This window comes from Lynx canadensis, chromosome C1, assembly GCF_007474595.2.
Source record: "Lynx canadensis isolate LIC74 chromosome C1, mLynCan4.pri.v2, whole genome shotgun sequence".
Taxonomy (NCBI): Eukaryota; Metazoa; Chordata; class Mammalia; order Carnivora; family Felidae; genus Lynx; species Lynx canadensis.
The window spans coordinates 12,156,757-12,181,764 of record NC_044310.1 but is presented as its reverse complement, the minus strand read 5'-3'; the positions used below and the strand labels follow the sequence as shown (position 1 = coordinate 12,181,764).

The window sequence follows — 25,008 nt, the reverse complement described above, 5'->3', positions numbered from 1 at the left end:
CCACGAGCACATGAAAACTCTGGCGTTTTCTTAGTATCTCGGACGCTAAGGAGCCAAGATCTGGCCTTAATTTTTATTTATTTTATTATTATTTTTAAGCTCATTCATTTATTTTTGAGAGACAGAGAGTTGGGGAAGGGCAGAGCGAAAGGGAGAGAGAATCCCAAACAGACCCTGTGCTGTCAGCTCAGAGCCCGATGCGAGGCTCGAACTCCTGAACCGCGAGACGACGGCCCCGCAGGGCACAGCGGAAGGAAGCAAGCCGCTGCCTTGGAAGGCGGCCACGCCCAGGGGGCCAAAACGTCCCTAAGAGCTCTCGCGATGCCACACTGCAGGGGATCAGAGTGTCTGGCCGGGAGCTTCGGAAGGAAAGGATGGGGTGGGGGGATGGGCTCAGGGCACAGGATGGGGTGGGGGGATGGGCTCAGGGCACCATGTGCCACCACTTGAAGGAGAAAGGCCGCCGGCGCACGTTGGTGCCGCAGTGCACCTCCCCGTGCCGCAGGTGGTACGCGTAGAAGTCGTCGATGAAGGTGCAGTGGAGGCCCAGCGGCTCCAGCAGGGACCGCACCTTCTCCTCCAGGCAGCAGCGGTCGTCGATGATAGGCCCGAAGGGCTTGGGGATGCCCAGGTGCTTCCCCAGCACCAGCATGTTCACCTGCAAAGACGCGGGGTCCCCGGGTCAGGGGGGCCGGCGTGCAGCCCGCATCACCCTCCGAGGGGCCCCCTTTTCTTCTGACCTTCAGCAACAGCAGCCCCACTTCGCAGAGGGGGAAACTGAGGCCCAGGCAGGTCAAGCGGGCTGCCTGGTCCAGGCCTCATACCCAAGTCTGGCAGACTCCAGGACCCATGCTCTCGCCCATCTGCCACCTTCTGGAAAACTCTCTGCGACTCAAGGGCCAGCTCAAAGGCCACCCGCTTTGGGAAGCCGCCCGCGAGTCCCTGAACTGCGGCACTCGGTGCTCCCCCCTCTGTGCTCCCACAGCGGCCGGCATGGCGCCTGGCATAACGAAGGCACTTGGGAAATACCTGTTGAACGGACGCATAAATGACCACCTTTTTGGTAGCGCTCTCTGTATATTGCAGTTTATGGAAATGACTATTTCCTCCACTATCTTGGGAGGTGAGAAAGGACAAAGGTGTTGACTCCAGGCCAACAGAGGTTCGACTCCCAGCCCTGTTACTCAATAGCTGTGTGACCTTAGGCAAGTCACTCTCCCTCTCTGAGATGCAGCGGCAAAAGGAGCCCAAACACACTGCCGCTGCTGTGACAATCAGACGTCAGGCTCACGGGGCACCGTGCTGGCACGGAGCAGGTGCAGAGTCGGTCTCCAGGGCTCAGGAGTCGTGGAAAGGCATCTCACTCCCTGGCAGCACTCAGACACAGCCCGTGCTGGGGGTCTCGCACTCTGAGTTTCTCTGCCTGTTCCACACCCACGCCCTCCCCGTTCCCACCGTGGGCTCCCGGGGGGGGGGCGGGGGGAATCACGACTCTCGCTCGGGGCCTCGAACAGCGAAGGCACCCACGGTCGCCGGTCTCACTTCATTTGCGATGCCTCATCCCCCGGCTGGTGGCATCCACCCTCTTTCCTGCCTGGGGAACCTGGCTGGACGGACAGGCAGAAACAAATGCTCGGGGCCAAGGGCTTTTATTCAAGGTGTCCCTTCCTGCCTTGTTGGTTTAGCCACAGAACCTCTTCTTCTAAATAGAATCTTCTGTAGTACCTCAATGCCTAAGATGGAAAAAAATCCCAACCGCTGCCTTGGAACCCCAGGGACCTGGGGAAACCAGTCTGACGTCCACTGTGCCGGGACTGGCCCAGCCCCAGCAGGACAGGGTAGCTGAGGGCCCCAGCTGGGATTTCTGCCCGGCCCTCGGGTATCCTTTGGAGAGACAGAGGAAGGGCACGGGGATTGTAGAAATACCGTGGATGGCTTTAAGACGGTCTTGGGGTGGGCGAGGAGGGGGTCACAGTTAAAAGTTCCTGACCAGGGTGGGATCCCCCCACCCCGAGTTCACCCGTCAGAGGAGTGAATCCACCCAGCCCAGCCAGTGCTAGCCTCACGGCCTGCCCGGACCACCCAGTCTGAAATGGTGCCCCCGACTTTTCCCCTTCCCAATGGGACTTGAAACGGAGAGCAGCTTGTAAGTTGCCTGCTCAAGGGCACACCTACACCGGCCCCCCGCCCCCCTGCCCCCGCCGGGAAATCCGTAGCGGGCAGTGCCTCGGGGGTCCGGGTGTGGGCTCTGCAGCCAGACCCCTGGTTCGAATTCCAGCTGTGTGTCCTTGTGCCGGAGGCCCGACCTCTCTGTGCCTCATCTGTGAGGAGGGAGCCCCACACCGTCATGGCTGCGAGACGCCCAGAGCCGCCCTGGGAGCGGCACACGGCCACGCCAGCTCCGAGCAGACAGCCAAGCCCCCTGGACCCACACCCGGGGGTCCTGACTTGAGGCCACTGGCAAAGGCGAGCCCAACCAAAGCCCCCCTCCTCACCATGTTTGGGAAATAGGCTTCGGCCTTGAGTCTCCCTTGGAGGTCATCCTGGAGCTTGAAGAGCTGGGGGATGTCCACGATGTCCCGCTCGGTCAGGCCCAGCTCCCGCTTTAACACCTCCCGGTTCCAGTCGATGCATTTCTAGGGGGGCGGGGGGGCCGACTCAGGCAGGGGTGGGGCGGGCAACGAGGGGGTGGGGGGTGGTGAGGGGGCGGTGGGCACGGTGGGGTGGGGAGTGAAGGAGGGGTGGGGACTGCCGCGGAGGAGGACAGTCTGGGGCTGAGGCCCGGCCAAGGGAAGGACTAGGGACGAGGTCGGGGAGGCAGTGACTGGCCCCTCCTTTTCTTCCCTCCGTTCCTGCTCTGCTCTGCTCAGTCCCTCTGCCTCCTGCTTCTGCTGGTGCGTCCCTGTCTTTCCGGTCACTCTAGCACTTGGCCTCTCTCCTGCCTCTGTCCCTGTTTCTGAGAGCTCCCCCCCACCCCCCGTCTTTCTCTGGTTCCAGCTTTCCCGATTTCGCTTCCCCTCTTTTCCATGCATCACTCGTGTGTGTTCCTGCAGTGGTGACTGAAGTCTCTCTCTCTGTCCCCCACACATTTACCCGAATCCCGGAGCCACCTGCCACCAAGCCTACGGGCAGCTGGTGGAAGGCTCCGCCCTTGTGCCTCTGAGGGTAGGGAAGGTGGTGGGGGCGGGTGGTTAGGTCTGCCCGGACTGTGGCGTCTCCGGCACCCAGGCTGGTACCTGCACGTACGAATTATCTTCTCTCAATTTCTCGTTGGACAGAACGTCCTTTATTTTCTGTTTTTTTTCTGGCATGGAGAAAAAGAAAAAACAAAAGCAGGTGAACTCGGAGGTCAATTTCCGTCCTCCTGGTGGGCACGGTGGGGACTCAGTTTTCCCATCTATAAAATGGGGGCGGCTAGAATTCCTAACAGGTAGGTTTGTTGTGCCCAGCCGGAAGGCACGCCCCTTAACGAACCTATTTTCTCAGCGCGAGTTCTCCTTAAAGGTGTGGCTCTCACCCCCTTAAATTATCTCCAAAAAATTCCCATCCAGCGAACGGCAAACAGAGGTCTAACCGTTGCCTGATGCAACACGACATACTACGGCCACGACGTAAAAACTCTCAGCCGTGACTTACTGACCTCTGACACCAGCCCCTATCTGTGGACTTTCATGCGGGTCCTCAAACACATTTCACTTTCTCCTGCCTCTGAGCCTTCGCATTGACGGTTCCCTCTGTCTGAGCTACCTCTCTTCCTCTCATCCCGCCACCCCACTGGGTGAACTCCTGCTCATTCGTCATGCTCCTGCCTGCTCTTTGCCTCCTCCAGGAAGCCTCCCTCGGACTCCTCCCAGATACCCTCCAGCCCCCGTGCTGCGGCTGTTTTCCTGACTCGCTTCCTCAGGACTGCGGGCCGTTGCAGCAGCAGCAGGGAGCTCGTCTGCCCTGTTCACACAGCACCCCTGGCCCGGAGCACAATGTCTGGCGCACAGCGGGTGCTCAGAGGACAGGTGTTCTAGGTGCCCCCACCTGGCAACAGGAGGCCACGCGAAGGCAGAGAAAGGACCCCGGGTGGAAACGCAAGGCCCAGCCAACTTACTCTTGACCCCTTCAAATAGCAGAGCCTCGCCGTGGCCCTCCTTCAGCTGCTCCTGGAACAGCCTGTAGCAGGACCTGGGGCTGGCGAGGAGTAGCCGGAAGCCCTGGAGGCATGAAACGCTGGGGTCAGAGGTCAGCTTTGCCCCTGGGGCTCCCAGAAGGGCGGGCTTGGACCCAGGCTGGCCCCCTCCTGGGGTTGAGGGAAAGCTAGTCCGGCACGTGAGGCCAGGCCCCCCCCCCCCATCCCAGGCAGAGCGCGGAGCAAAACCTGGGAGCCCAGGGCGGAGGTGTGCGCCTTCCTCCAGGCAGCCCCCCACATTGCACCTTGTGCACCGGGACGAAGCTCAGGAACTCGTCCACGTGGCCCACAAACAGCCAGTCGGAGTAGAGCTTCACGGGCGCCTGCACCTGCTGGGCACTGAGGAAGTCCTGCAAGGCCTGGTGCATCTCCTGGCTCTCGTTGCTGCCGACACAGGATGAAGGGGGCGTTATGGGGGGCGGGGGGCAACAGAGAGATCTCCGAGGGCCTGGAGGCTGGGCAAAGGGGTCAGGGGTCTTCTTCAGCTAGGGAAGGGATTCAGAAGCCTGGACGCCTTTAATTGTCTCCTCAAACACTGGGGGACTTTACAAATCGCTATCCCGGTTGTGTTGGGGGAAACTGAGGCACCGAGTCAGTACGGCAGTAAGACTAGAGCTTAGCCTCGGGAAGCAAAACCCACTGGCTCAGCCCAGATGCTGGCGTTGTGGGTAAACATGGCTCACAGCTCCGTGGAGAGCCGGTCCCGTCTGAGCGGATGATCTCTGATTAGCGGTGTGGCCTTGGGGACATTCCTTCACCTCTCTGGGCTTCAGTTTCCTCCTCGCTCTGGCCTCCATGGTCCTTCCTGATGTAGCCCTTTGCTCTCTCTCAATCTGCTCTAGCCCCTCTGGCCTTCTTGAACACACCCAGTTCAGTCCTGCCTCAGGGCCTTGGCACATGCTCTTTCGGCTGCCAGGAGCCCTCTGTCCCAGATCTCCCCGCAGCCATGTCCTTACTGTCGTCAGGCCTTCGCTCAAGAGCTGCCTTCTCAGCGAGGCCTTCCCCGACGACCCCCACAGTTCCCAAGTCCCTGGAGTCTGTCGAGGTCCTGGGGTCGGAAGCAAGTAGGGAGGGCTTCCACTGTGGCCCTGGGGCCACCCCTCGCCGCCCCTCCTCTCCTCACCTGGGGTAGCAGCTGCTCCCAATGAGGATCCTGCCCAGAGGGTATTTCTTCCTCCCAACCTTGACCGGGGGGCTCACTTCCAGATTTCCAAAGGAGTCGAGGTCAGAAACCTCTCCTGTTTGGGGCCCTCGAGTCACGTAGCCAAAATCTGGACCCTGGGATGGGAGAAGCATGTACCAAGCGTTAGAGAACACGGTCCCCGCGTGAGGAGAGGGCGGGAGCCGAGTCACGGGAAGGATTCGGGGACGGTCAGCGGCCGGTACAGCCCAGGCACCGCTGTCGCTTGTAGGAGATGCGGAAGGGGTTCAAACCAGCTGGTTAAGAAAAGGGACCGGCGTTTGTCGAGTGCCTCATACGCGCCCGCTGCTTTTGCAAACCTTAACTCGGCCGTAACAACGGATCTGCAAAGTATCATTTTTGCCCTCATTCTGCAGAGAAGAAACGCAACGTGTGGCTTCATCAGGTGCCACGGCCCGTCGGTGGAGGGACGCAGATTCGAGCTGTCTCTACAGCAAGCCCTCTTGCCACACTGCATCCTGACCTCGGGCTGGAGCGGGCCTCGCCGAATGGCCACGACGTCCCCACGTGGGTCTCTGCGGGAACAATCTCCTGCCCTGTGCGAGTTCGCTGTGGCTGCTGTAACATATCTAGTGGCTTAAAACAACACGCGTTTATCCTGTCGGCTCTGGGGGTCAGAGGTCTGAAACCGGTCTCACCAGGCTAGTATCAAGGTGTGGCAGGGCCAGTTCCTTCCAGAGGCTCTGAGGGGAGAACCTGTCTCCTTGCCCCTTTCGGCCTCCAGTAGCCGCCGTGGCTGGTGGGCTCTCCCCCCAGCTTCAAGGCGCATTGCTACATCCTCCGCTCCATCATCAAGGGCCTTCTCCCACTCCGTCCTCCCTCTTCCAAGGAGCACCACGATGGCACAGAGCCCGCCAGATAACTCAGGGGCACCTCCCCCATCCCAGAGTCCCTAACTTCATCACATCTGCAAAGTGCCTTTTGCCACAAGATAGCATCAGGTCCTGGGGATTCGCACGGGGCCGTGTTCGAGGGCCGCCATTCTGTCTACTGCACTAGCCCTAGCTTTTTACAAATTCACGGGGGCCACCGACTCCCTGCAGGTAGATTCCAAATTGTGAGCTTCCGTGCATTTCTCTGGGAAGAGGAGTCCTCTCAAGGAGGTCTATGACGCTCCCAGTTTAAAAGCCGTCATTCCTGGGGCGTCTGGGTGGCTCAGTTGGTCAAGTGCCTGACTCTTAATTTCTAGCTCAGGTCACAATCTCCTGGTTCGGGAGCTCGAGCCCCATGTCAGGCTCTGCACTGACAGCACGGAGCCTGCTTGACATTCTCTCTTTCCCTCTCTTTCTGCTCCTCCCCCGCGCACATGCACCCTCTCCCTCTCTCTCCCCCTCTCTCCCAAAAATAAACAAACATAAAAAAAGGAGCCTGCAACAACTCCCGTTTCCCAGAGTTTAAACAAACAGCCCCCGCGTCATCCCCATCACCTCCCTGACAGCCAGCCTCTCCTTCCTCACTCACTTCTTCCCCGCGCCCCCACCCGCCCAAATCAATACGCCTTTTATTGCATCTTTAAAATATGCCAAGTAGGTCTGAAAAATTATCTGGCATCTTGCAGTTTCTGTAGCTGGACAACTTAGTCCTTATTCATCAGCCTGCCGAACCGTTCCTTTTTTCAGAAACCTCGCCACCATCCCCAGATTTCCTGACGTCCTTATTTTTAACGCTTGTGGCCTGCTGAATCAAAAGCAGCTGAGTTTCGATACAAGTTCAATGTCATTTCCTTCAAGAATGAACTCATCTTTCTGGGCCTGAGATACCGAACAAGCAAATGCCTGGCCTCATCCGAACCCTGCGGGGTGTGTGTTTTTTCACCCGAGAGATTTTGGATCTCGACGAGAGCGCCATTCTCCCGAACGATGACGTCGGTGGAGGAGCGAGCGGGCACGGGCCTCATCTTGTAACGGAAGCCCAGCGTGACGCCCTTGACCATGTTCTGCACACAACTACAGATGGTGCGAACGGTAGCCAGCTCTCCGGTTTTCCACCATGCGTCAACTCAGGGCTCTTCGTTTTCCTTCCAGGGAGACTGAGCTCTACACTGATGTGGTTGAAGTCCCTCCGCAGGGTTCCTCTGGGGCCCTTCGCAAATAACAGTGCCTCTCTTCAGAGTGATGGCGACATCTTCCAGAATGTGGACGGTCTCATTGCTGAGAAAGGCCTTCGTTCTCCTGCCAGATGGGGCCAAGAGCTCCCACCCTTCCTCTTGCCCACTCTGCTTCACCCCTTCTGGCCTCTTCACTCTTCCCTGAACATGCCAGGCATGCTCGTGCCTCAGGACCTTTGCACTGGCTGTTTCTTCTGCCTAGAACACTCTTCACCCAGACACCCACATAGCCGATTCTTTTACCTCTTTTGAGTTTTTGTGCGTGTGTCTGCTTCTCAGAGGCCCTACCTGACCATCCTGTTTAAAATTGCAGTGTAATCTTCCCACTACTCTGGTGCCTGGGAGCCTCTCGATTCTGGTTTTTTTTTTTTTTCCACCTATAGCACTAGGTCCCACCTCCCAACATACAATATAATTTATTTATTGTTGTACTTAGCTTATCGTCTGTCTTTCCGGGCCAGAATGTCACCTCCATGAGGGTGGGGGCCTCTGCAGCGCTCACTGATATACTCCAAGAGCCCAGAACAAGGCTGGGCACGGAGAATGGGCTCAAAGAATGTCTGATGAATGAATGATAAATTCATACAAGTCATTGCCTTGGCCGTTGCCATGAGAGGGGCTCAGTGTCACAGGCTGCAGGTTTGGATTCCTTTCTTCTTTATTGATTTTAGAGAGAGAGCAAGGGTAAGCGGGGGAGAGGCAGAGAGAGAGGGCGCGAGAGAGAATCCCAAGCAGGCTCCCACTGCCAGCACACAGCCTGATTGATGTGGGACTCGAACTCATGAATCACAAGATCATGACCCGAGCTGAAATCAGAGTCTGACGCTTAACAGACTGAGCCGCCCCGGTGCCCCGTGGGTCAAGGCTTGGATTTCTGAAGGCCAGTGAGGGCGTGCCCAAGGTCTGCAGAAGTACCCCCCCCACCCCCACCCCCAGGGAGTGGGATGGGCAGGGGAAGCTCACACGTGTGACCCCAGCTGATCCAGCTTCTAGCACAGACTTAGAAACATGTCGCCCGCCTAACTCTCCTCTAGTCTTTCTGGTTCATCAAAGACCCGGAGTGTGCAAATCTATCCTCAAAACCAGCCGATCTCCCCCTTCAACAGCCAGAGAGCCCATCTGGGCTTCCCGCTTGCACTGGTTCATACCGAGCTGCCTTTAGTAACATTATTTGCTTTAATCCTATTTACTTTCACGGTTGCCTTTCTATTTACAGTAAGTGCTGCTGGTTTCCCACGGATGGGTGTCCAAAATTTACTGGCGTCGTCTTTTGGGAAGAACACCCACCACATGTGGAGATGTGTGCTAACTGGCCTGTGCACAGTGATGGGCACCCCGGCCTCAGGCTCCGCCCCCCTGCTGCTGCCGGTCTAGCAGGGAAACAGACAATAAAACGGAAGTAACAGACAATAAAACGGAAGTAACGAGTCAGTGATTTGTAACAAAACACTCCGGAAGAAACCAACAAGGTGAAACCAACAAGAATGCGAGGGGCTGGGGCGGGAGTCCTGCAGGGTCAGGGATGGCCTCACTGAGGAGGGCACTGAAGCGAGACCCAGCCAGACGTGTGAAGCGGGAAGAGCATTATAGGCAGAGGGAACAGCATATGCAAACGAGGTGAGTACAAGTTGGGTGCACTGGAAGAACAGGAAGGAGGCCGGTGAGGTTGGAGCTGGCTGGGGGACAGGGAGAGTGGCTCGTGATGAGTCTGGAAAAGCAGATGGGGTTGTTGCCTGGTGACAAGTTTGACTTTTATCCCAATTCTTTTCCTGAGTGATGGGAGTCGGAATACCGCAGATGTGCTTGCCTAAGAAAACATCGCAGCCCCTCGTCCAAGGCCGGGTGTGGGAAAGGATGAGGTCACCCGTGCTGAGGCGTCTGTCTGCCCAACAGGACTCTGGAGATTTCGCTTGTGGCATCAGAGAATCTGACCTTTGTCACACTCAGATTACCAAAGTGAGAGAGGCCCCTGAGCAGAGCAGAGCAGGGCTGAAAACAGACGGAGGGACGAAGGTCCCAGTGGCAGCTGGCTCGTCTGTCCCCAGGCTCCTGAAACAGGATTAGCCTGATGCCACACGGACAGACACCGTGGACCCACAAAATCTCTGCATCAGCCCCACTCAGCCCAGGAGAGCGAGAGGGACTCAGACAAGGTGCTGAGTTGAACTCAGATTCCCTTTCAGAGCTTCCTGTGTGGGCAGAGCCGCTTCCCCTTCCCTGGGGCTCAGGGTGCTCCCCGGAAAGCCATTCATCAGAGCGAACCTTACACCCCACACTCCTTCCTCCATCCCTGGACACCTGGAATCAGCCTGGAATGCTCCCGGAGCCGGACCCACCAGCCTCTCCTCTCTCCTTGTGTGACCTTGGAAAAGCTGCTTCACCTCTCTGAGCCTCAATTTCTCCATCTATATAATGGGCCTAGTGACAGCATCTAGATTAAAGGTTGTCGGACAAATGAAATGAGTCAGCGCCCGTAAAGAATCTGGCACCTTGACCGACACAGAATATGGGCTTGATAAATGTAACTATTATTATCATTATAAGTCTCTGCTGAGTTTACACAAACCTGCCAGGCTAGTCCGGCATGATTCACCAATATGTCACCCCCACCCCCACCCCCAAACACACACACGGTCACATCTAGGAAATGACCACCCTGATCCCCAAACCCACCCCACACCCCAGATGGAACGCCCCCCAAGGCCAGACCCCACCCAAAAGACAGATCCTCCAGCCGGACACCGGGGAAGGTTCCAGTCCTGGCTCCACCCCCCCCCCAACCTTGCCACAAGAGCATCTTCAGAGGAGCAAGGATGCCCAAGCCTGACCTACGTCCTTGGCAGGGTTATTCTGAGGACAGGCTGAGCTCACGGCTGGAAAGAGCTTTGGGAAAGGAAGGGCCAGATCTCGTCTCGGCAATGACAAAAATAACACGGTCCACCTGCGTGATGGCGGCTCAAGCGGGAGCTGCATCTACGGAGCGGGTGTGCTCAGCCACGGGGGCTGGCGGGGGAGGGGAGGGGGGACGGGCAGTGACGAGGGAGACCTGGGGCAAGGGGGTCTCAGCACTGCCGGCCCCCCAGCACGTACCAGCATGCACTTGATGGGGAATTCCTTCAAGCCTCTGTTCCTTGGAGAGTCAAAGACCACGGGCAGTGTCTTGTGCGGGGCTTGGATGTAGCCGATCTCTATCTCGTCCTGTGTGTGGAGCGAGTGGAAGGAAGGCTGAAACGCCTGCTCTCTGGGTTGTGACACCCAGTGCAGGGATCGGGGGGTGGGGGTGGGCGCAGAACCATCCGTCCCCCTCCCACGCCGTGGTCAAGGGCAAATTCCACCCCAGAGAAGGGGCTCTGAGGAAGCGGAGTTTATTATCCTGTGTTTGCCCCAACAAGTTCACCCCCACTCCTGGTGAGTGCTGGGACCGAGTGCTGCAGGTGCCGGGGACCCGGTGAGCGAGCCTCAGACCCTGCCCTCAGGAAGCCGGGCACCTCGCACCCAGTGTGAGGTGCTGGGCGGGGAGGTGAGGGTCTGTGGGGACACCCAGGAGGGGCTCCTGATGCTCTGCTAAGCTGAGGCCTGAGGTGGGAGCACGAGATCCCGCCCCCCAAAAGGGGGCAGGTCGGACCCAGCCCCGCCCGTGGGGCAGAAGCAGAAAGGGCTTGGCAATGAACCCAAGTCCTGCCCGCGTTCTGGCGGACGGATGAGACTACTTTTAGGCTGAACCCCCCGGAATTACCACTCCTGTAGGTCAAAAATGTGCCGTCAGCAATTTCGTGCCGTTCGATCCGACTCGACACGGAACGACGCAAGAGGAAGGGAGGGTTTATGCGTGGGGTTGGGAGAGGGATGGGGAAATTGGGGGAGGGGAAGCTTTCAAGCCGGGATGGTGTGAGCGTGACCCGGACGCGGGGGATGGGGACGGGGAGGACAGTGGTGAGGGGCCGCGGCAAGAGCAAAGGCACTGAGGCCAGAGCAGGGCGACCGACCGGCATGGCAGGGCAAGGAGCCTGAGAAAGCAAGGGAGGGGCAAGGAGGTTCGGTCCAGCCCGCCGGCTGCCCACAGCCACTGCCCCGTGCCACGCGCTGGGTGCTGAGCTGAGTGAGACTCAGTCCCTGAGCTCGGGGAGCTCACGGCATGAGCGGGGAGCCTGGCACAGAAGCGGAATGGAGATACGGTGCGGCCGGCAGGCTGGCACCAGGTAAGGGGCGGCCAGGCTGGGAGGCCAGGCTGGCGACTGCGTCCAGAAACCTGGCTTGGAGGGAGGGCCACTGGAGGGACCCGCTGAGCTCCAGCCCCCTGAGCTTCGCGTCATTTCCAGACGCCATCTGAGTTTTCGGGCAGGCAGGTGGTTTTCATCTTGGTGAGCACGGCAGTTTAATCGCTGGCCTGGGCCCCCATACGCGGGGACCCTCAGGGGCTCCTCACTTCCTGCCCCTCCGAGGGACGGTGGCCAGTGAGCCGCCGGGCCCAGCCCCAGGAGCCTGGGTCCCCCAGTGTCGCTTGACCCTCAGGAGCACCCACCCCGCGTGTCCCAGCCCCCCTGGCCCACAGGGCTGCACACCTGCATCCACCGGTCCCCCACACTCTGCTCCCTGGTGCACACGGTCAGCTGGCACTTGGCTTCCTGGGTCAGCGCCGTCACGGACTTCAGGAAGTCCTCATTTTCAAGCATCCTAGAAGGAGCAGAAAAGAAGCCCCTCAGGGCTCTGGATGCCCCCGGAGGGTCCCCAGGGGTGGAGCAGGAGCTCGGGCCCGGATGGAGTTGGGGACGGGCACAGTGGCTGCTGGGGAGATGCCTGGGGCCTGGACGGACATGCCCGGCTCGCCGGGTCTCCCTGCTCCTAGCAAACATCTCACTGAACTCTTGCAACAATCCCTGAGAGGAGCCAACAGGTACCCCCTTCCCTTGAGGAGACGCCAGAATGAGGAGGTCAAGGCCCAAGGTCATGCCATCCGGGGGCGAGCACCCAGTCTGAACCCAGTGGAAGCCTCGCTGGCTTCCAGCCCGCGTCCTGCCCACGAGGTTACTCCCTCACCCCTTCTGCCTGGAAACGACTGGAAGAGGAGAGGGGAGGGTCCCCTGAGACCCCAGGATGCTTAACAGGTGCGCTCAGATGGCAGGGTGGATGCTGGGGCGGGGGGGGGGGGGACACCCAGAGCAGCTTGTTAAAAGGCAGATGGGCCCCATCCCCAGACCCAAGACCCCGCGGTTCTGGGGTTGGCCCGGAACATGCATTTGAAACGGTTTCTGGTTCGGCAGAAGGTCCGCAGGCCGCACTCTCAGCAGCCCGGGAAGCCTGGCTCACCGACTGAGGGTTTTCATCTGCCGGGCCTAGCGAATTCTACAGTCCTTCAGGAGAGAAAGCCGCCCTCGGCGTGCATTAGGGCAGGACAGCGAGGACAAAACAGTAGCCACGGTAATTCCCAACCGGCCGGGAGCCCTCAGCACGCTGCGATAAGGGTCATTTCCCCCCATTGGCACAGCAGAGATGCGGGGGGGCGGGGGGGCCTGCGGCCAGAACCCAGGGCCCCTCCTGGCGTACCTGTGCCCCGCCCGCTGGCACCCCAGAGCCCTCACCTGCACACGTACACCTCCTCAGGGGGCTGAGTGTTGGGGGTCATGATCCAGGGGGCCACACGGAAGACCACACTGTCTTGGAAAACCAGGGTCTTGGGGAGCTCCTGCGAGGTGTGGGTGGGGGAAGGGCTATTGCAGCAGCCAGTGCCTCCTTCCTCCCAGAGGCTGTGTGAGCCTCCTCCCCGGCTGGGCTCCGCACCCCCACCCCCCGCCTGGTGACTCAGCTTCCCCCTTGGGCTGCCATCTTGGCCTACCGGGTTGGATGTGTCCAGTAGGGAGACGGCGAGGGAAATGAGCCCCGGGAAGTTGGCGTCTGGGAAAGCGAGGCCCTCCACATAGAAGTCTGTGCTGTGCTGGCCCCCCGGGAGTTCCAGGGGGTGACAGGGCTGCTTTGGCCCCAGGACCTCCCTGTACCTGGAGATCTGATTGCCTCCTAGAAGAGAGAAGGGAGGCCCGGGTCTGCTTCTCCCCGGTGCTGCGATGCCTTCTCGGGGCCACCGCTGCCATGAAGACATGTCACAGCCACTCAGAGAAAGCAACCTAAAGTGTCAGCTGGGACATCGCCCCCTGGCTGGGGCTCCAGGGATGGAGTGACCGGGGCGGGGGTCCCTGAGCCATTCCCGAACATATACATACAGGTCCACTATACATTATGGTTCGTTCATTCATTCATTCATTCATTCGTTCATTCATTCCTGAGCCCCAGCTCTCGGCTGACACTGGGGGAGACCAGGGAGGTGGTCACAGTCTCCGGGGTGAGTGAGGAGGAGCAGAGACGGTCAAAATCACAGATGGTAGTAAGTGCTGTGACGGGGGGGGGGGGGAACCCAGAGGGCCAGGGAAGGCTTCCTGGAGGAGGTGACGCCTCAGCAGAGGCAAAGAATTGGTTTGTCACCAAGTCAACGTCAGTCTGATCACCTTGATCTAGAATGGAAGCAAGTCAGATCAGGCTGTGCCTCTGCCGAGAGCCCTCAGATGGCCTCGGCCGCCTCCCTCAGACTAGAAGGCAGAGTCATTCCCCGCCTGCCTGAGCCGGCCCTTCCCCTTCCTTCTCCACCCTCCTCTGCCACGTTAACCCCGAGTCCTGCACTCCAGCCTCACCGGCCTCCCTGCCTTCCTCAAGCCCACAGGCACCATCCGGCCTCACCCGGGGCCTTTGCTGCTGCGGTTGCCTCTGCCTGGAGTGCCCTTCCCCTGAGTGTCTGTGTGGCTGTTCCCGCCCCTGCTGCTCGAGTGACACCTTACGGAGGAACCGTTCCCTAACCTCCACTCCTCACACCCCCAGACCCTACCCCTCATCTACACCCCCTTCCTGGTGGCGTTCTTCTGCACAGCCCTCAGACACTAGCCGCTTCACTTACTTATTTTATACGTTGTCTCTCAACCCACCAAGAGGAAAGCGACCTGGGGGCAGAGGCGTTTTTATGTGCTTTGCTCCAGGCCCCATGCCTCAAACAAGCCCGGCGCTCAGGAGCAGGTGCGAGCTGCTGCGAAGCTAATGCTGTCTTTGGTCAGGAGGATGCTGGAGGACAAAGTTTGATGCCGTCAGCTTGGGCTCGACAGTCCCCGTAAACCAGAGTCCTCTGTGTGCGTGCGTGTGTGCACGCGTGTGTGCACGCGGCGGAGGGGAGGAGACAGACACAAACACAGCAGGCCTCGGAAGGGGGGGGGGTTATTTCCTCAGGGCTCGCCAGCACCAGACATCATGTTAGTGTTTGTCTGCACATCATCTGTGTGTCCTTTCTAGAAGGTAGCGGCATGGACGTCCACCTTGCTCACTGCTGCATCCTTGGCCCTAAGAACGTGCTACCTAATAGGGGCTCAGGAATTAGTCGTCAAAGGGGGGTCCCGGGGCGGGGAGGGGACACCAAAGTGACAGCCAAGGGTGACTCACGGCTGGCTTGGAACACCCTGACTTTGTCCATCTCCGACTTGGCCACATGAAGCAGCAGCTGGTGCCTGGCGAAGAAGTCCCTGGGGGTGTTCGTGTTCAGGGTCACCAGGGACATGTCCTGTAGGTCTGGACCGAGAAGGGAGGGGCCTGAGACGCAGGCCCCTGAGACCCTCTCCTCCCCCGCTGCTCCCCTCAGGCCCCCCTCTACCTGGTCGCCTGGTTTCCTTTTCCTTACGCTCTTTCCAGAATTTAAAAGATGATTTCATTTTGGAATGAAAGCTAATTAAGTTTTTGGTCTTCTCCCATGACAGTAAGCTTAGCGTATAAGCTCTGTGAAGCAGGGGCCACAGCTATCTTGTTTAAAAATTTTTTTTTAATGCTGGGGCGCCTGGGTGGCTCAGTCGGTTAAGCGTCCGACTTCGGCTCAGGTCACGATCTCGCGGTTCGTGGGTTCGAGCCCCACGTCGGGCTCTGTGCTGACAGCTCGGAGCCTGGAGCCTGCTTCGGATTCTGGGTCTCCTCCTGTCTCTGCCCCTCCCCTGCTCATGCTCTGTGTCTCTCTGTCTCTCAATAATAAAGAAACGTGAAGATGCGTCTGTTTCTGTGCTCTCCTAGCCGCTCCCTCGGAAGGCCACCCCCTTAGCGCCCTCCTCCCACCCCAGCCACCTCAGAGGGGTGCCAGCAGAGACCCCGTGCCCACCTCCATGCTTGTGCCCTGGTGCTGGGATGTCTGGGTTCAGATCCTGAACCTGTGACTCACTGGCTGTGTGACCTTAAGCAAACTGCTTAACTTCCCCATCTGTAAAATGGGGTGAGGACTGCATATACCTCCAAGCCTCAAACTGAAGGATGAAACGAGTTAATGATTCTGAAGTGGTCACAGTGGTGTCCAGCGGGCGGCAGGGGCTCGGGGCTGCTCTGACGTGAGTTTGGGGGCGGTAGGCTTTCATTCTGAATAATTTCAGGTCCCGGGTTTGACCCAAGAGCAGAAATTTGGGTTGGGCAGCGGACCCGAGCATGGGGCCCGGAGGAGGCACGGGGAGACGCAGCACTGGTCCCAGGTGTTATCTGGCTGCTGTGTGACCGTGGGTGCGTGGCCTGCCCTCTCAGGACCCCTGTCCGCTCCTTTTATACAATGGACAAGCTAACAAGAACGTGCTTCCAATAACCCATTTCTGAGGGCCGTTCCAAAGCTTAGGCTGCGTAGACAGAAGGGCTTGACACACAGACAAAGCTCTATTTCCATTAGCTCTCTGGGCAGGGGGGAGGCTGGGGGGTGGGGGTCCTTACCTTGGCTGTCAAGCACCCTATCATCCTTGCAGTCTATGTTGGAAGATTTGGGGTTGTCCTTGTCGCAGTTCACCAGCAGGATGGCGCCTTGCCCGCGGGGGCCCCAGGTCCAGGCCCTCTGTGGACGCCCAGCAGAGATGGGGCACGTTTAGAAAACCTGTGTGTGTCCCTCCACCTCTTGGGGGGAAGCAGAGCCACCTTTCCCCAGCACCCCGATAGGCTTGTGCAGTTTCCACATCTCACTCCCACATCAGGTCAATTCTTTAGTCCCAAGAGGGGATTTTTCCTGCTCCAAAAATCCTAAACAAATTTCCCCCAAATGCAATGCATCCACCTATGGAAAGGAGCCCAAGAGGGGTGCCTGGGTGGCTCAGTCGGTTAAGCGTCTGACTCTTGACTTTGGCTCAGGTCATGATCTCACGGTTCGTGGGTTCAAGCCCTGCATGGGGCTCTGCGCTGACAGCGTGGGAGCCTGCTTGGGATTCTCTCTCTCCCTCTCTCTCTGCCCCTCCCCTGCTCTCTCTCTCTCTCTCTCTCAAAATAAATAAACTTTAAAAAAGGAGCCCAAGACAGTAAAATTGATTTCAATGGCTCTAAGAAACTGTCTGATTGGCAAACCAAACTGAGCTAAATATTTGTGTCAAGATTCGAATGTAAATGGTTACTCTTATGTGAACTCTTTTTTTTTTAAATATGAAATGTGTTGTCCAGTTGCTTTCCATACAACACCCAGTGCTCACCCCAACAGGTGCCCTCCTCGATGCCCATCGTGAACTCCCATGGTCAACTCCTTCACCAAAGTGTGGGTACTATTCTTAGCAGCTCGTTGCTGCCTGTCCGAAGATGAAAGCCAATTAAGCAGCCCCTCCTGGGAGGGATCTATTGGCGATGACGTCTTCTGTTTGCAGGTCCCACCCCCAGGGAGTGACTGGGTTGGGATGGGACGGAAGCACGAGTCCACTGCTCAGATGGTAATTTTTCCCTCTGCCTTTGGCTGACCCCACAGAGGGATCTTCATCTTTGGACAGGTCCTATCCTTCTAAAGGGCCCACCAGCATTAAATCGGGCAGGCAGCTTTGGGATTTCAGTTGCTCCCTGAGGTTTATCCTCTGCAGACCCCAGTTAGGACAGCCTGTGTGCCTCGCTGGGGCTTTCAGCATCACACTTTCCCCACCCCCACTTGGCTCCTTCCCTCTCCTCCCCCCTGCCAGTCCTTCCTTTCTCTATTCATCACTCCCCACCAGCAGCACCATGGGAATCTCTCCCACCAGCCCAGAAAGCCCCCAGTGGGAGGGTTTTGTTTTGTTTGTTTTGTTTTGTTTTGTTTTCGCCAGAGTTAAGAACTGCCTGCATTAACTGGATGACTCTGTCGTTTCCAATTTGTAGGACAACACATGCTCTGAACGCACAACGGGTGAACATCTAGCTTTGCAAAAGAGACGGGGAACATATGCATCAAAATGGACATGGGGATTGTCGTTTTCTTCTCTCCCTGGTTCTTGCTGAAGGGACAGGCGGCCATTCGTGCCATCACCAGCAGGGGGCGCCAGAGGAGAACCCAACGGAGTCAGGGCGCAGCTGGAGCGTCCAGAGGCTTGAGCCTACCTGGCCTTTCTGGGCTCCGGCAGGCTTCACTTTGCCAGTGCGGGTGATGTCCGCGCTCAACGAGATTTCTGCAATCCCACCAAGAGGAGAGGGTTGGCGAAGGGACAAGGTCAAGGCACTCAGCCTGGCCCGGGGTGGGGGGAGGGGGGATAATCCTTTCCCCGGGAGATTGTCTGCACTGCACAGCTTCAGAGGAGACACACGTTCAAAGATGCCCCCATGTCCCCCAGGAAGACGTGTGACTGCAATTCAGACAGCAAAGCTGGAGCTTCTGACCGCAGGCACTTTCCTTTGCAGGGGAACTTGTCACAGCTGCGATGCTACCCAGACCCTACACGTCTAGCCACCTTCAGGGGTTCAGAAAGAATTCCCAGCCACCCCCAATGGGATGCTTGGTGCAAAGACACCTCGCCGGGCTCCCAGAGACCTCTGGCCTCAACTCCAGTCCCCAGTGACCTTGGGGTGGGGGACCCAGCCTCACCAGGCTCTTCTTTATGTGCATTATGACCGTGCTGGGGACAAATCATGGCCCCAGACATACCCCTCTCTATGCAAATGCCAAGTCCGAGAAAGCATACACCTGTTTCTAAATCCCTCCCACCCTCTCATCAGCACGTGTGGTCACATCTGCAAGGTGTTCCATAGGGTATATGTAATGACCTTGTGAGCTCACAGTGTGAAGTTGACCTGGATGAGCTTTTAAACACATCCACGGTCATGTGGTAGTCGGGTCAGAGCAGCATAGAGTTGAATGCTCTGCATTTCCCGGCTCCTTCACTAACCGGCTGCAGGAACTTAGGCAGCTCTGTCGGCCTCTTGTGCCTCAGTTTCCTCATCTGTCAAATGGGCTGTAACAGTACCAATTTCACTGGGTTGTTATATGGTTTAAATGTAAAGTCTCAGCACAGCGCCCGGTATAGAATCAGTGCTATATCGTTCATATTATTAAAATGCATACTCATGAAATAAGCGTATATCAATGCATGAAATTGATTTGTTAATGAATGAAACCCATTAATGAAATGAAACGTGACGTTTTCACATGCCTTTCATATATTTAATGCGCGTTTAAATGGCAACAACAATCTTATAAAATTATCGTCTATGATGAGGTCAAGTTAGAAAATATACTTTATTTAAAGAAGAATATTAAATAAATATGAGTCTAGGCAGATCATCGGTACGGCAGAATGGCAAAGACGGGAGGTTAAGTCGTGGCATTTGGGGAACATTGGTCTATCTATTATTGTATAAGACTGTCATCATCTGCTTTTCTTATAAATATTTGAAGTATCAAAAGGTATAGAGGCTCATATATGGAAAGTATATGTAGCACTTCCTAAGTTGAGAAAATATTAACGTGTCATTGCACACTCTGTAAATGCCTTCCCTCCCCTACCCCTCGGGGAATTTCTTTATGGTTCACTGATGGGGGAGGGGATATTTATGAACCACCAGATGCACGACTAGCCAGAAATTGTCCCTTTTTTCTGCTCAGTCTAAAGTAAGATCCAGTGTGTAGTTTCTCCCGGAGAGATGCCTTGCAAGGGTGGTGTGTGTGTGTGTGTGTGTGTGTGTGTGTGTGTGTGTGTGTAGGGGGGCAGTGGGACCCCAAGATCCTGGTGTTCACTTACCGACACCAGTGACATAGAGCAGGGCTTGGATCGGGCTGGTCTTCGATCCATAGTATGAAATCTGGACCTAAAAGGCAGAGCAAACCATGAATGTCTTCTCTTAGTCATTCAACAAACACTAACTAGACCCCTGCTCTGTGCCAGCTCAGGGTGGGATGTTGCAGAGACCAGGATGAACAAGAAGGGATCCCAGCCTGTAAGGAGCACCCCAACTGATGGGAGCAGAGGGGGCAGCAAAGTAGTCAGATGACCACAATGCTTAGAAGTGGGCCCTATGGGGGGGGTGGCGCCTGGGGGGCTCAGTCGGTCAAGCGACCGACTTCAGCGCAGGTCATGATTTTGCAGTTGGTGGCTTCCAGCCCGGGCGTTGGGCTCTGTGCTAATGGCTCAGAGCCGGAGCCTGCTTCAGATTCGGTGTCTCCCTCTCTCTCTGCCCCTCCCCTGCTCTCGCTCTCGCTCTCCACTCTGAAAAATGGATAAACCTTAAAAAAAAAATTGTTTTTAAAAGAAGTGGGACCTATGGGATCCCAGAAATGGAAGGGCTGAGCCTGCGGAGGCCATATGGGGGGGGGGGGTACCCTGTAAGGTGGACCCTGGAAGAGGAGTAGGGGCTCCGCAGCTGGAGACGTGGTGGAGACGGCATCGGAGAGAGCGCTGGCTGTAAGCCACTCAGGGACGCAAAGAGCCAGACCTTGGAAAGGCTGGAGCCCGACCCTTGGAGGATCTGAGAGGGGGGAGTTTTAGATGGGAGCCGGTCTCTTCCATCCACCCTGCACCCCCCCACAACGTACCCAGGGTTCAAAAATCCAGGAAGAGTGGATCTGATTGGCTCACCCTGGTCATGGGGGGGGGCGGGGCGGAGCGTCAAGATTGACACTTTTGAGCAAAATGGCAGAGGGTTTGCTCCCCAAAGCAAACGCGCAGAGCTGTGACCCCAAGAAGCGATGCTCTGAGGGGATGGACTGAGGTGTTTGGGTCTGTCCTGTAGATAGTGGGGATCCAGGGAGGGGTTACAGCCGCCATCACCTCGCGTCTAGACCGGGGCATCAGCCTCCAGTCTACTGCCTGGATCCAATCTACTCTGGACGCGGCAGCCAGTGGGGACTTTCTAAGACAAATGCAGACTTGTTACTCCCTGGATGACAGGTTGTCACTGGCTTCCTGTTGCCCTCAGAAAATGAGGTGCCTGATGCCAAGCCCTCTGACGCTGGCTCCCTCTCTCCCCCGCTCTCCTCCTCACCCTCTTTTCTTGCCATGCATATCTTCCTCAGTTTCCCCAACACACGCCTGACCATCTCCTCATCTAGAGGGTGCACACAGGCCGCGTATCCCATGTAGAGTTCCCACTCCGCTTTCCCTCTCTTAGGCGGGTCATTTCTACCATCCGTCAGCTTGCCACTTCTTCCAGGAAGTTTTCCCTGATTGCACCCTCACCGACCTACTTTAGGGCCCAGACTCTCTGCTCCGATGGCAGGCAACAACGCTCCATCCCAAGGGGACGACCGCTTGGCCTGTCCTTCTGGAAACAAGTGCTCATTGGCCCCGATCTCTTGGGGAACCCCGGAGGCTCCTCCTGAGCTCATCTACGGTTAAAGGGACGTGCAATGGGTTGAACAGCCGTCCCCACAAAGATACGTCTTGGAACTTGCGAACGTGACCTTATTTGGAGAAAAGGTCTTTGCAGAGGTAATTAAGTGAAGGGTCTTGTTAAATCCAGTGACAAGCGTCCTTCTTAAGAGTGAGGAAGAGGGAGATTTGACAGCCTGAGGAGGGGGGGACGAGACCACGGAGGCAGGCACTGGAGTGACAGGGCCACAGGTCTAGGAAGCCGGAGGAAGCAAAGAACGGGGTCTCCCCTAGAGCCTCCGGCGGGAGGGCAGCTGTACGGACACCTTGATTTTGGACTTCTGTCCTCCAGAGGGAATAGATTTCCGTTGACTTGAGCTGATATAGTGCGCGGTCATTGGTTCAGCAGCCACAGGAAACGAGTGGGCTGCCTGGCCGTGGCCTCCCAGCACACGCTACCGTTCCCAATTGCTTACCTGTGTTTGATCTGGCTTGTAAGCCCCGTGCGGTCTGCAGCCTCGCCTATCTTAATCCCTTCTGTGTCTCCAGTGCCCGGCAGTGCCTGGCATGTAGTAGGTGAACAGTAAACATTTGCTGAACGGACGGATCGAATAAAAACCCTGGCCTCCGCAACCCCCTGGCACCCGTACGTTGTGAGGCTGCCGTGGCCGCGACGGTCGTCATAGATACCCGGGGAGGAGGAGGATAGAGACCCCTGCCGGGGCGGGGGCTGGGGGTCAATGCGGGACAGCCTGTGAGTAGCAGACCTGATGCCACTGGCTGGCCTCCTCCCACACGTCCCACCCCCGCCCCTGCCACACTCACCTTTTGGTCTCCTGTGCTGCTGCTGGCATCTCTCACCCTCAGGCTCACCTCCAGCCTCGGGTCCAGGGACCACTTGGAGGAGCCCTTGGATTTCTTCTTGGCTGGAGGGCCATGGGCAACGTCCACGATCACTCCTGGGGAGGCACTGATGCTGAAGGACGTGCAGCCCATGGGGGCAGAGCTGTGGAAGAGACCGTTGGGGAGGACAGGGGGGTACAGTGAGGCGGGCCTGGGTCACCACTGATGCCCCAGCGTTCTCCCTTTCCCCCAACAGGCGTAAACGCCAGGTGGCAGCCAGTCGGCCCTGACCACGGGGCAGGGCGGTGGCGGGGGGCGTGGGGTGGGCACCGTGAGCTTGCCGGGAGGTGGTGAGAAACAGAAAAGCCCCTGAGCCGAAGGGCTTACGCTTGAACTAGGAGAATCGCAGAGGGACGTGCCCACCAAAGGCACACACACGGATGTGTGCGCACAGGGGTTTACACCACGCAAGCGCTTACACGTGGGCTTGTGCGTAGATAAACGATCACACGGACTCCTGCTTCTGGAATACGGCCGACCGGTACTCTGAAGGACCTTCCTCTTACGAAACAACCGGATCACGATTGAGATATGCTTTGTAGAGGGGCGCCTGGGTGGCTCAGTCGGTTAAGCGCCCGTCTTCGGCTCAGGTCATGATCTCGCGGTCCGTGAGTTCGAGCCCTGCATCGGGCTCTGTGCTGACCACTCAGAGCCTGGAGCCTGTTTCAGATTCTGTGTCTCCCTCTCTCTCTGACCCTCCCCCGTTCATGCTCTGTCTCTCTCTGTCTCAAATAAATGTTAAAAAAAAATTAAAAAAAAAGATATGCTTCGCAGAGCATCGCTGAGACCCTGAGACATAAGGGAGATCTCCAAGGACTCCCTTCTCTGTGTGCACGTGCACACACACACACATCACGTGCTTAAATTGAGGAACACCCAAACCAAGGAGAAGATGTAAAAGGTATCCAGAAAGAAAAGTCAGATCATCTACAAAGGAATAATCATTAGATTGAAAGCCGGCTTCCCGGTCGCAACAATAAAGTCTGGAGGACAGTTGAATAACAGCTTCAAAGTACTTTGAAGAAATAACCGTTAACGTAGAATTGTGTGCCCCACAAAACTATATTTGATTTATTATTTTTTTACATTTCTTTAATGTTTATTTCTGAGAGACAGAGAGAAACAGGGTGCGAGCTGGGGAGGGGCAGAGAGAGAGGGAGACACAGAATCCGAAGCAGGCTCCGGGCTCTGAGCTGTCAGCACAGAGCCTGACACGGGGTTCAAACGCGTGAACCATGAGATCGTGACCTGAGCCAAAGTCAGATGCTTAACTGACTGAGCCACCCAGGCACCCCAAAATTATATTTTAATAAAGACATTTGCAGATTAAGAAAACAATTGTTTAAAAATACTTTCACCAACGCCGCTTCTAAAGATGTACTTTAAGAAAAATAGGTCTGATCCCAGAAAACTGGTCTGAGATGCAAGAAACAATGGTAAGCAAATAAAATGGTAACTACTTTGGTAAATTGAAACAAATATTGTCTGTATTTTTTTTAATATTTTTTTCAAATAATAATATTTTTTGGGACAGAGAGAGACAGAGCATGAACGGGGGAGGGGCAGAGAGAGAGGGAGACACAGAATCGGAAACAGGCTCCAGGCTCTGGGCCGTCAGCCCAGAGCCTGACGCGGGGCTCGAACTCACGGACTGCGAGATCGTGACCTGGCTGAAGTCGGACGCTTAACTGACTGCGCCACCCAGGCACCCTATTGTCTGTATTTTAAAAAGGTTATGAAAACATACAAGTTGTGGGATTAAAAAAAAGCAGGATGTAAATTGGGAGGGTTGATGGGAGTTTAAGCATTCTGAGGTACTTGATTAAAGATGGAATTAAGAGAGTGTTCAATTCTAGATTTTATAGAGTTAAAACTTTGTGATTAAAATGTAAAGGTATTCACCAAAATAAGAGAAATGGAGTTCATAAATTTCTACACGTGCAGAAAAAGCATTACTAAAAAATGAACAGAAAAATTCCATTCAAAAAGGAAACGAAAGAGCAAAAAGGCAACAGAAAAAAATCGTACAAATAAAAATGCAAAAAAAGGCAAAAATAAATCCAGATATATAAATAATCAAAAGAAATGTCAAGGTATCAATGCTACTAGTTAAAAGAGAGTTGAGTTAAAGAAACAAAACTCAGTTATGTTATATTTGTAAGAGATACACCTAAAATATAAGGATCCAGAAAAGATGAAATTTAAAGAAAAGGAAAAAACATACATTAAGCCAATACTGACCAAAAGAGAACCTGGGGTGAGTATATTAGTATCAGGCTAAATTAATTTTTATTTATTTATTTGTTTATTTTATTGTTTTTATTTTTATTTATATATTTACTTGCTTTTTTAATGTTTATTTATTTTTGAGAGAGAGAGAGACAGAGTGTGAGCGGAGAAGGGGCAGAGAGAGAGGGAGACACAGAATCTGAAGCAGGCTCCAGGCTTTGAGCTGTCAGCACAGAGCCTGATATGGGGCTCAAACCCATGAACCTTGAGATCGTGACCTGAGCCGAAGTTAACTGACTGAGCCGCCCAAGCATCCCTATTTGTTTATTTGAGAGAGAGAGAGCATGAGCAGGGGAGAGGGGCAGAGGGGGGGGGAGAGAGAATCTCAAGCAGGCTCCAGGCTCAGTACAGAGCCTGAGGCAGGGTTTGATCCCACAACCTTGGGATCATACCTGAGCTGAAATCAAGAGTCAAATGCTCAACCCAGTGAGCCACCCAGGCACCCCCTAGATGAAAAACACACTATTAGCAATAGAGAGGATCACAGCCTATTAATTTAAGGTTCAACTCACTTAGAACATATTCTAAAGTTATATGCACCTAACAACATAGCCCCAATATACATATAAGGCAAAATTTGATAGAAATACAGGGAGAAGCTGACAAACCCATCATCATAGTTAAAAACTTCAAGTCTTTCTCAGTTAACAATGGATTAAGCAGACAAACAATTAGTAACATGATTAACAAGCTTGATTTGGTAGACATACCTAGAATTCTTTGCTCCACAACTAGTGAATATACATTTTCTCAAACAAAGCAC

The 25,008-nt window shown here is 55.8% G+C and overlaps 1 protein-coding gene and 1 long non-coding RNA gene across 6 annotated transcripts in view; one reads left to right on the top strand and one right to left on the bottom strand.

Moving 5' to 3' along the window:
- Positions 1–270: 270 nt before the first annotated feature.
- Positions 271–25,008, bottom strand: part of PADI4 (peptidyl arginine deiminase 4) — a 33,855-nt gene continuing 9,117 nt past the window's right edge. Inside the window, exons 2-17 of one of the 5 annotated variants that reach the window (XM_030325592.2) lie at positions 21,879–22,059; positions 19,488–19,554; positions 17,854–17,921; positions 16,249–16,366; positions 14,959–15,084; positions 13,319–13,497; positions 13,065–13,168; positions 12,048–12,159; positions 10,576–10,683; positions 5,301–5,455; positions 4,423–4,561; positions 4,100–4,202; positions 3,237–3,304; positions 2,496–2,636; positions 412–658; positions 271–379 (exon numbers count right to left, since the gene is read on the bottom strand). In XM_030325592.2, the coding sequence (XP_030181452.1) occupies positions 425–658; positions 2,496–2,636; positions 3,237–3,304; positions 4,100–4,202; positions 4,423–4,561; positions 5,301–5,455; positions 10,576–10,683; positions 12,048–12,159; positions 13,065–13,168; positions 13,319–13,497; positions 14,959–15,084; positions 16,249–16,366; positions 17,854–17,921; positions 19,488–19,554; positions 21,879–22,059 (1,903 nt within the window). In that variant the 3' untranslated portion in view covers positions 271–379; positions 412–424. Of the gene's footprint in view, positions 659–2,495; positions 2,637–3,235; positions 3,305–4,095; positions 4,203–4,422; positions 4,562–5,300; positions 5,456–10,575; positions 10,684–12,047; positions 12,160–13,064; positions 13,169–13,318; positions 13,498–14,958; positions 15,085–16,248; positions 16,367–17,853; positions 17,922–19,487; positions 19,555–21,878; positions 22,060–25,008 lie in introns of those variants that run through there. The other 4 variants (XM_030325589.2, XM_030325591.2, XM_030325593.2 and 1 more) reach the window with 4 other exon arrangements.
- Positions 12,199–14,680, top strand: LOC115520859. The gene is made up of 2 exons (XR_003970878.1): positions 12,199–12,590; positions 12,747–14,680. It is a non-coding gene; the product is annotated as an uncharacterized LOC115520859 (long non-coding RNA).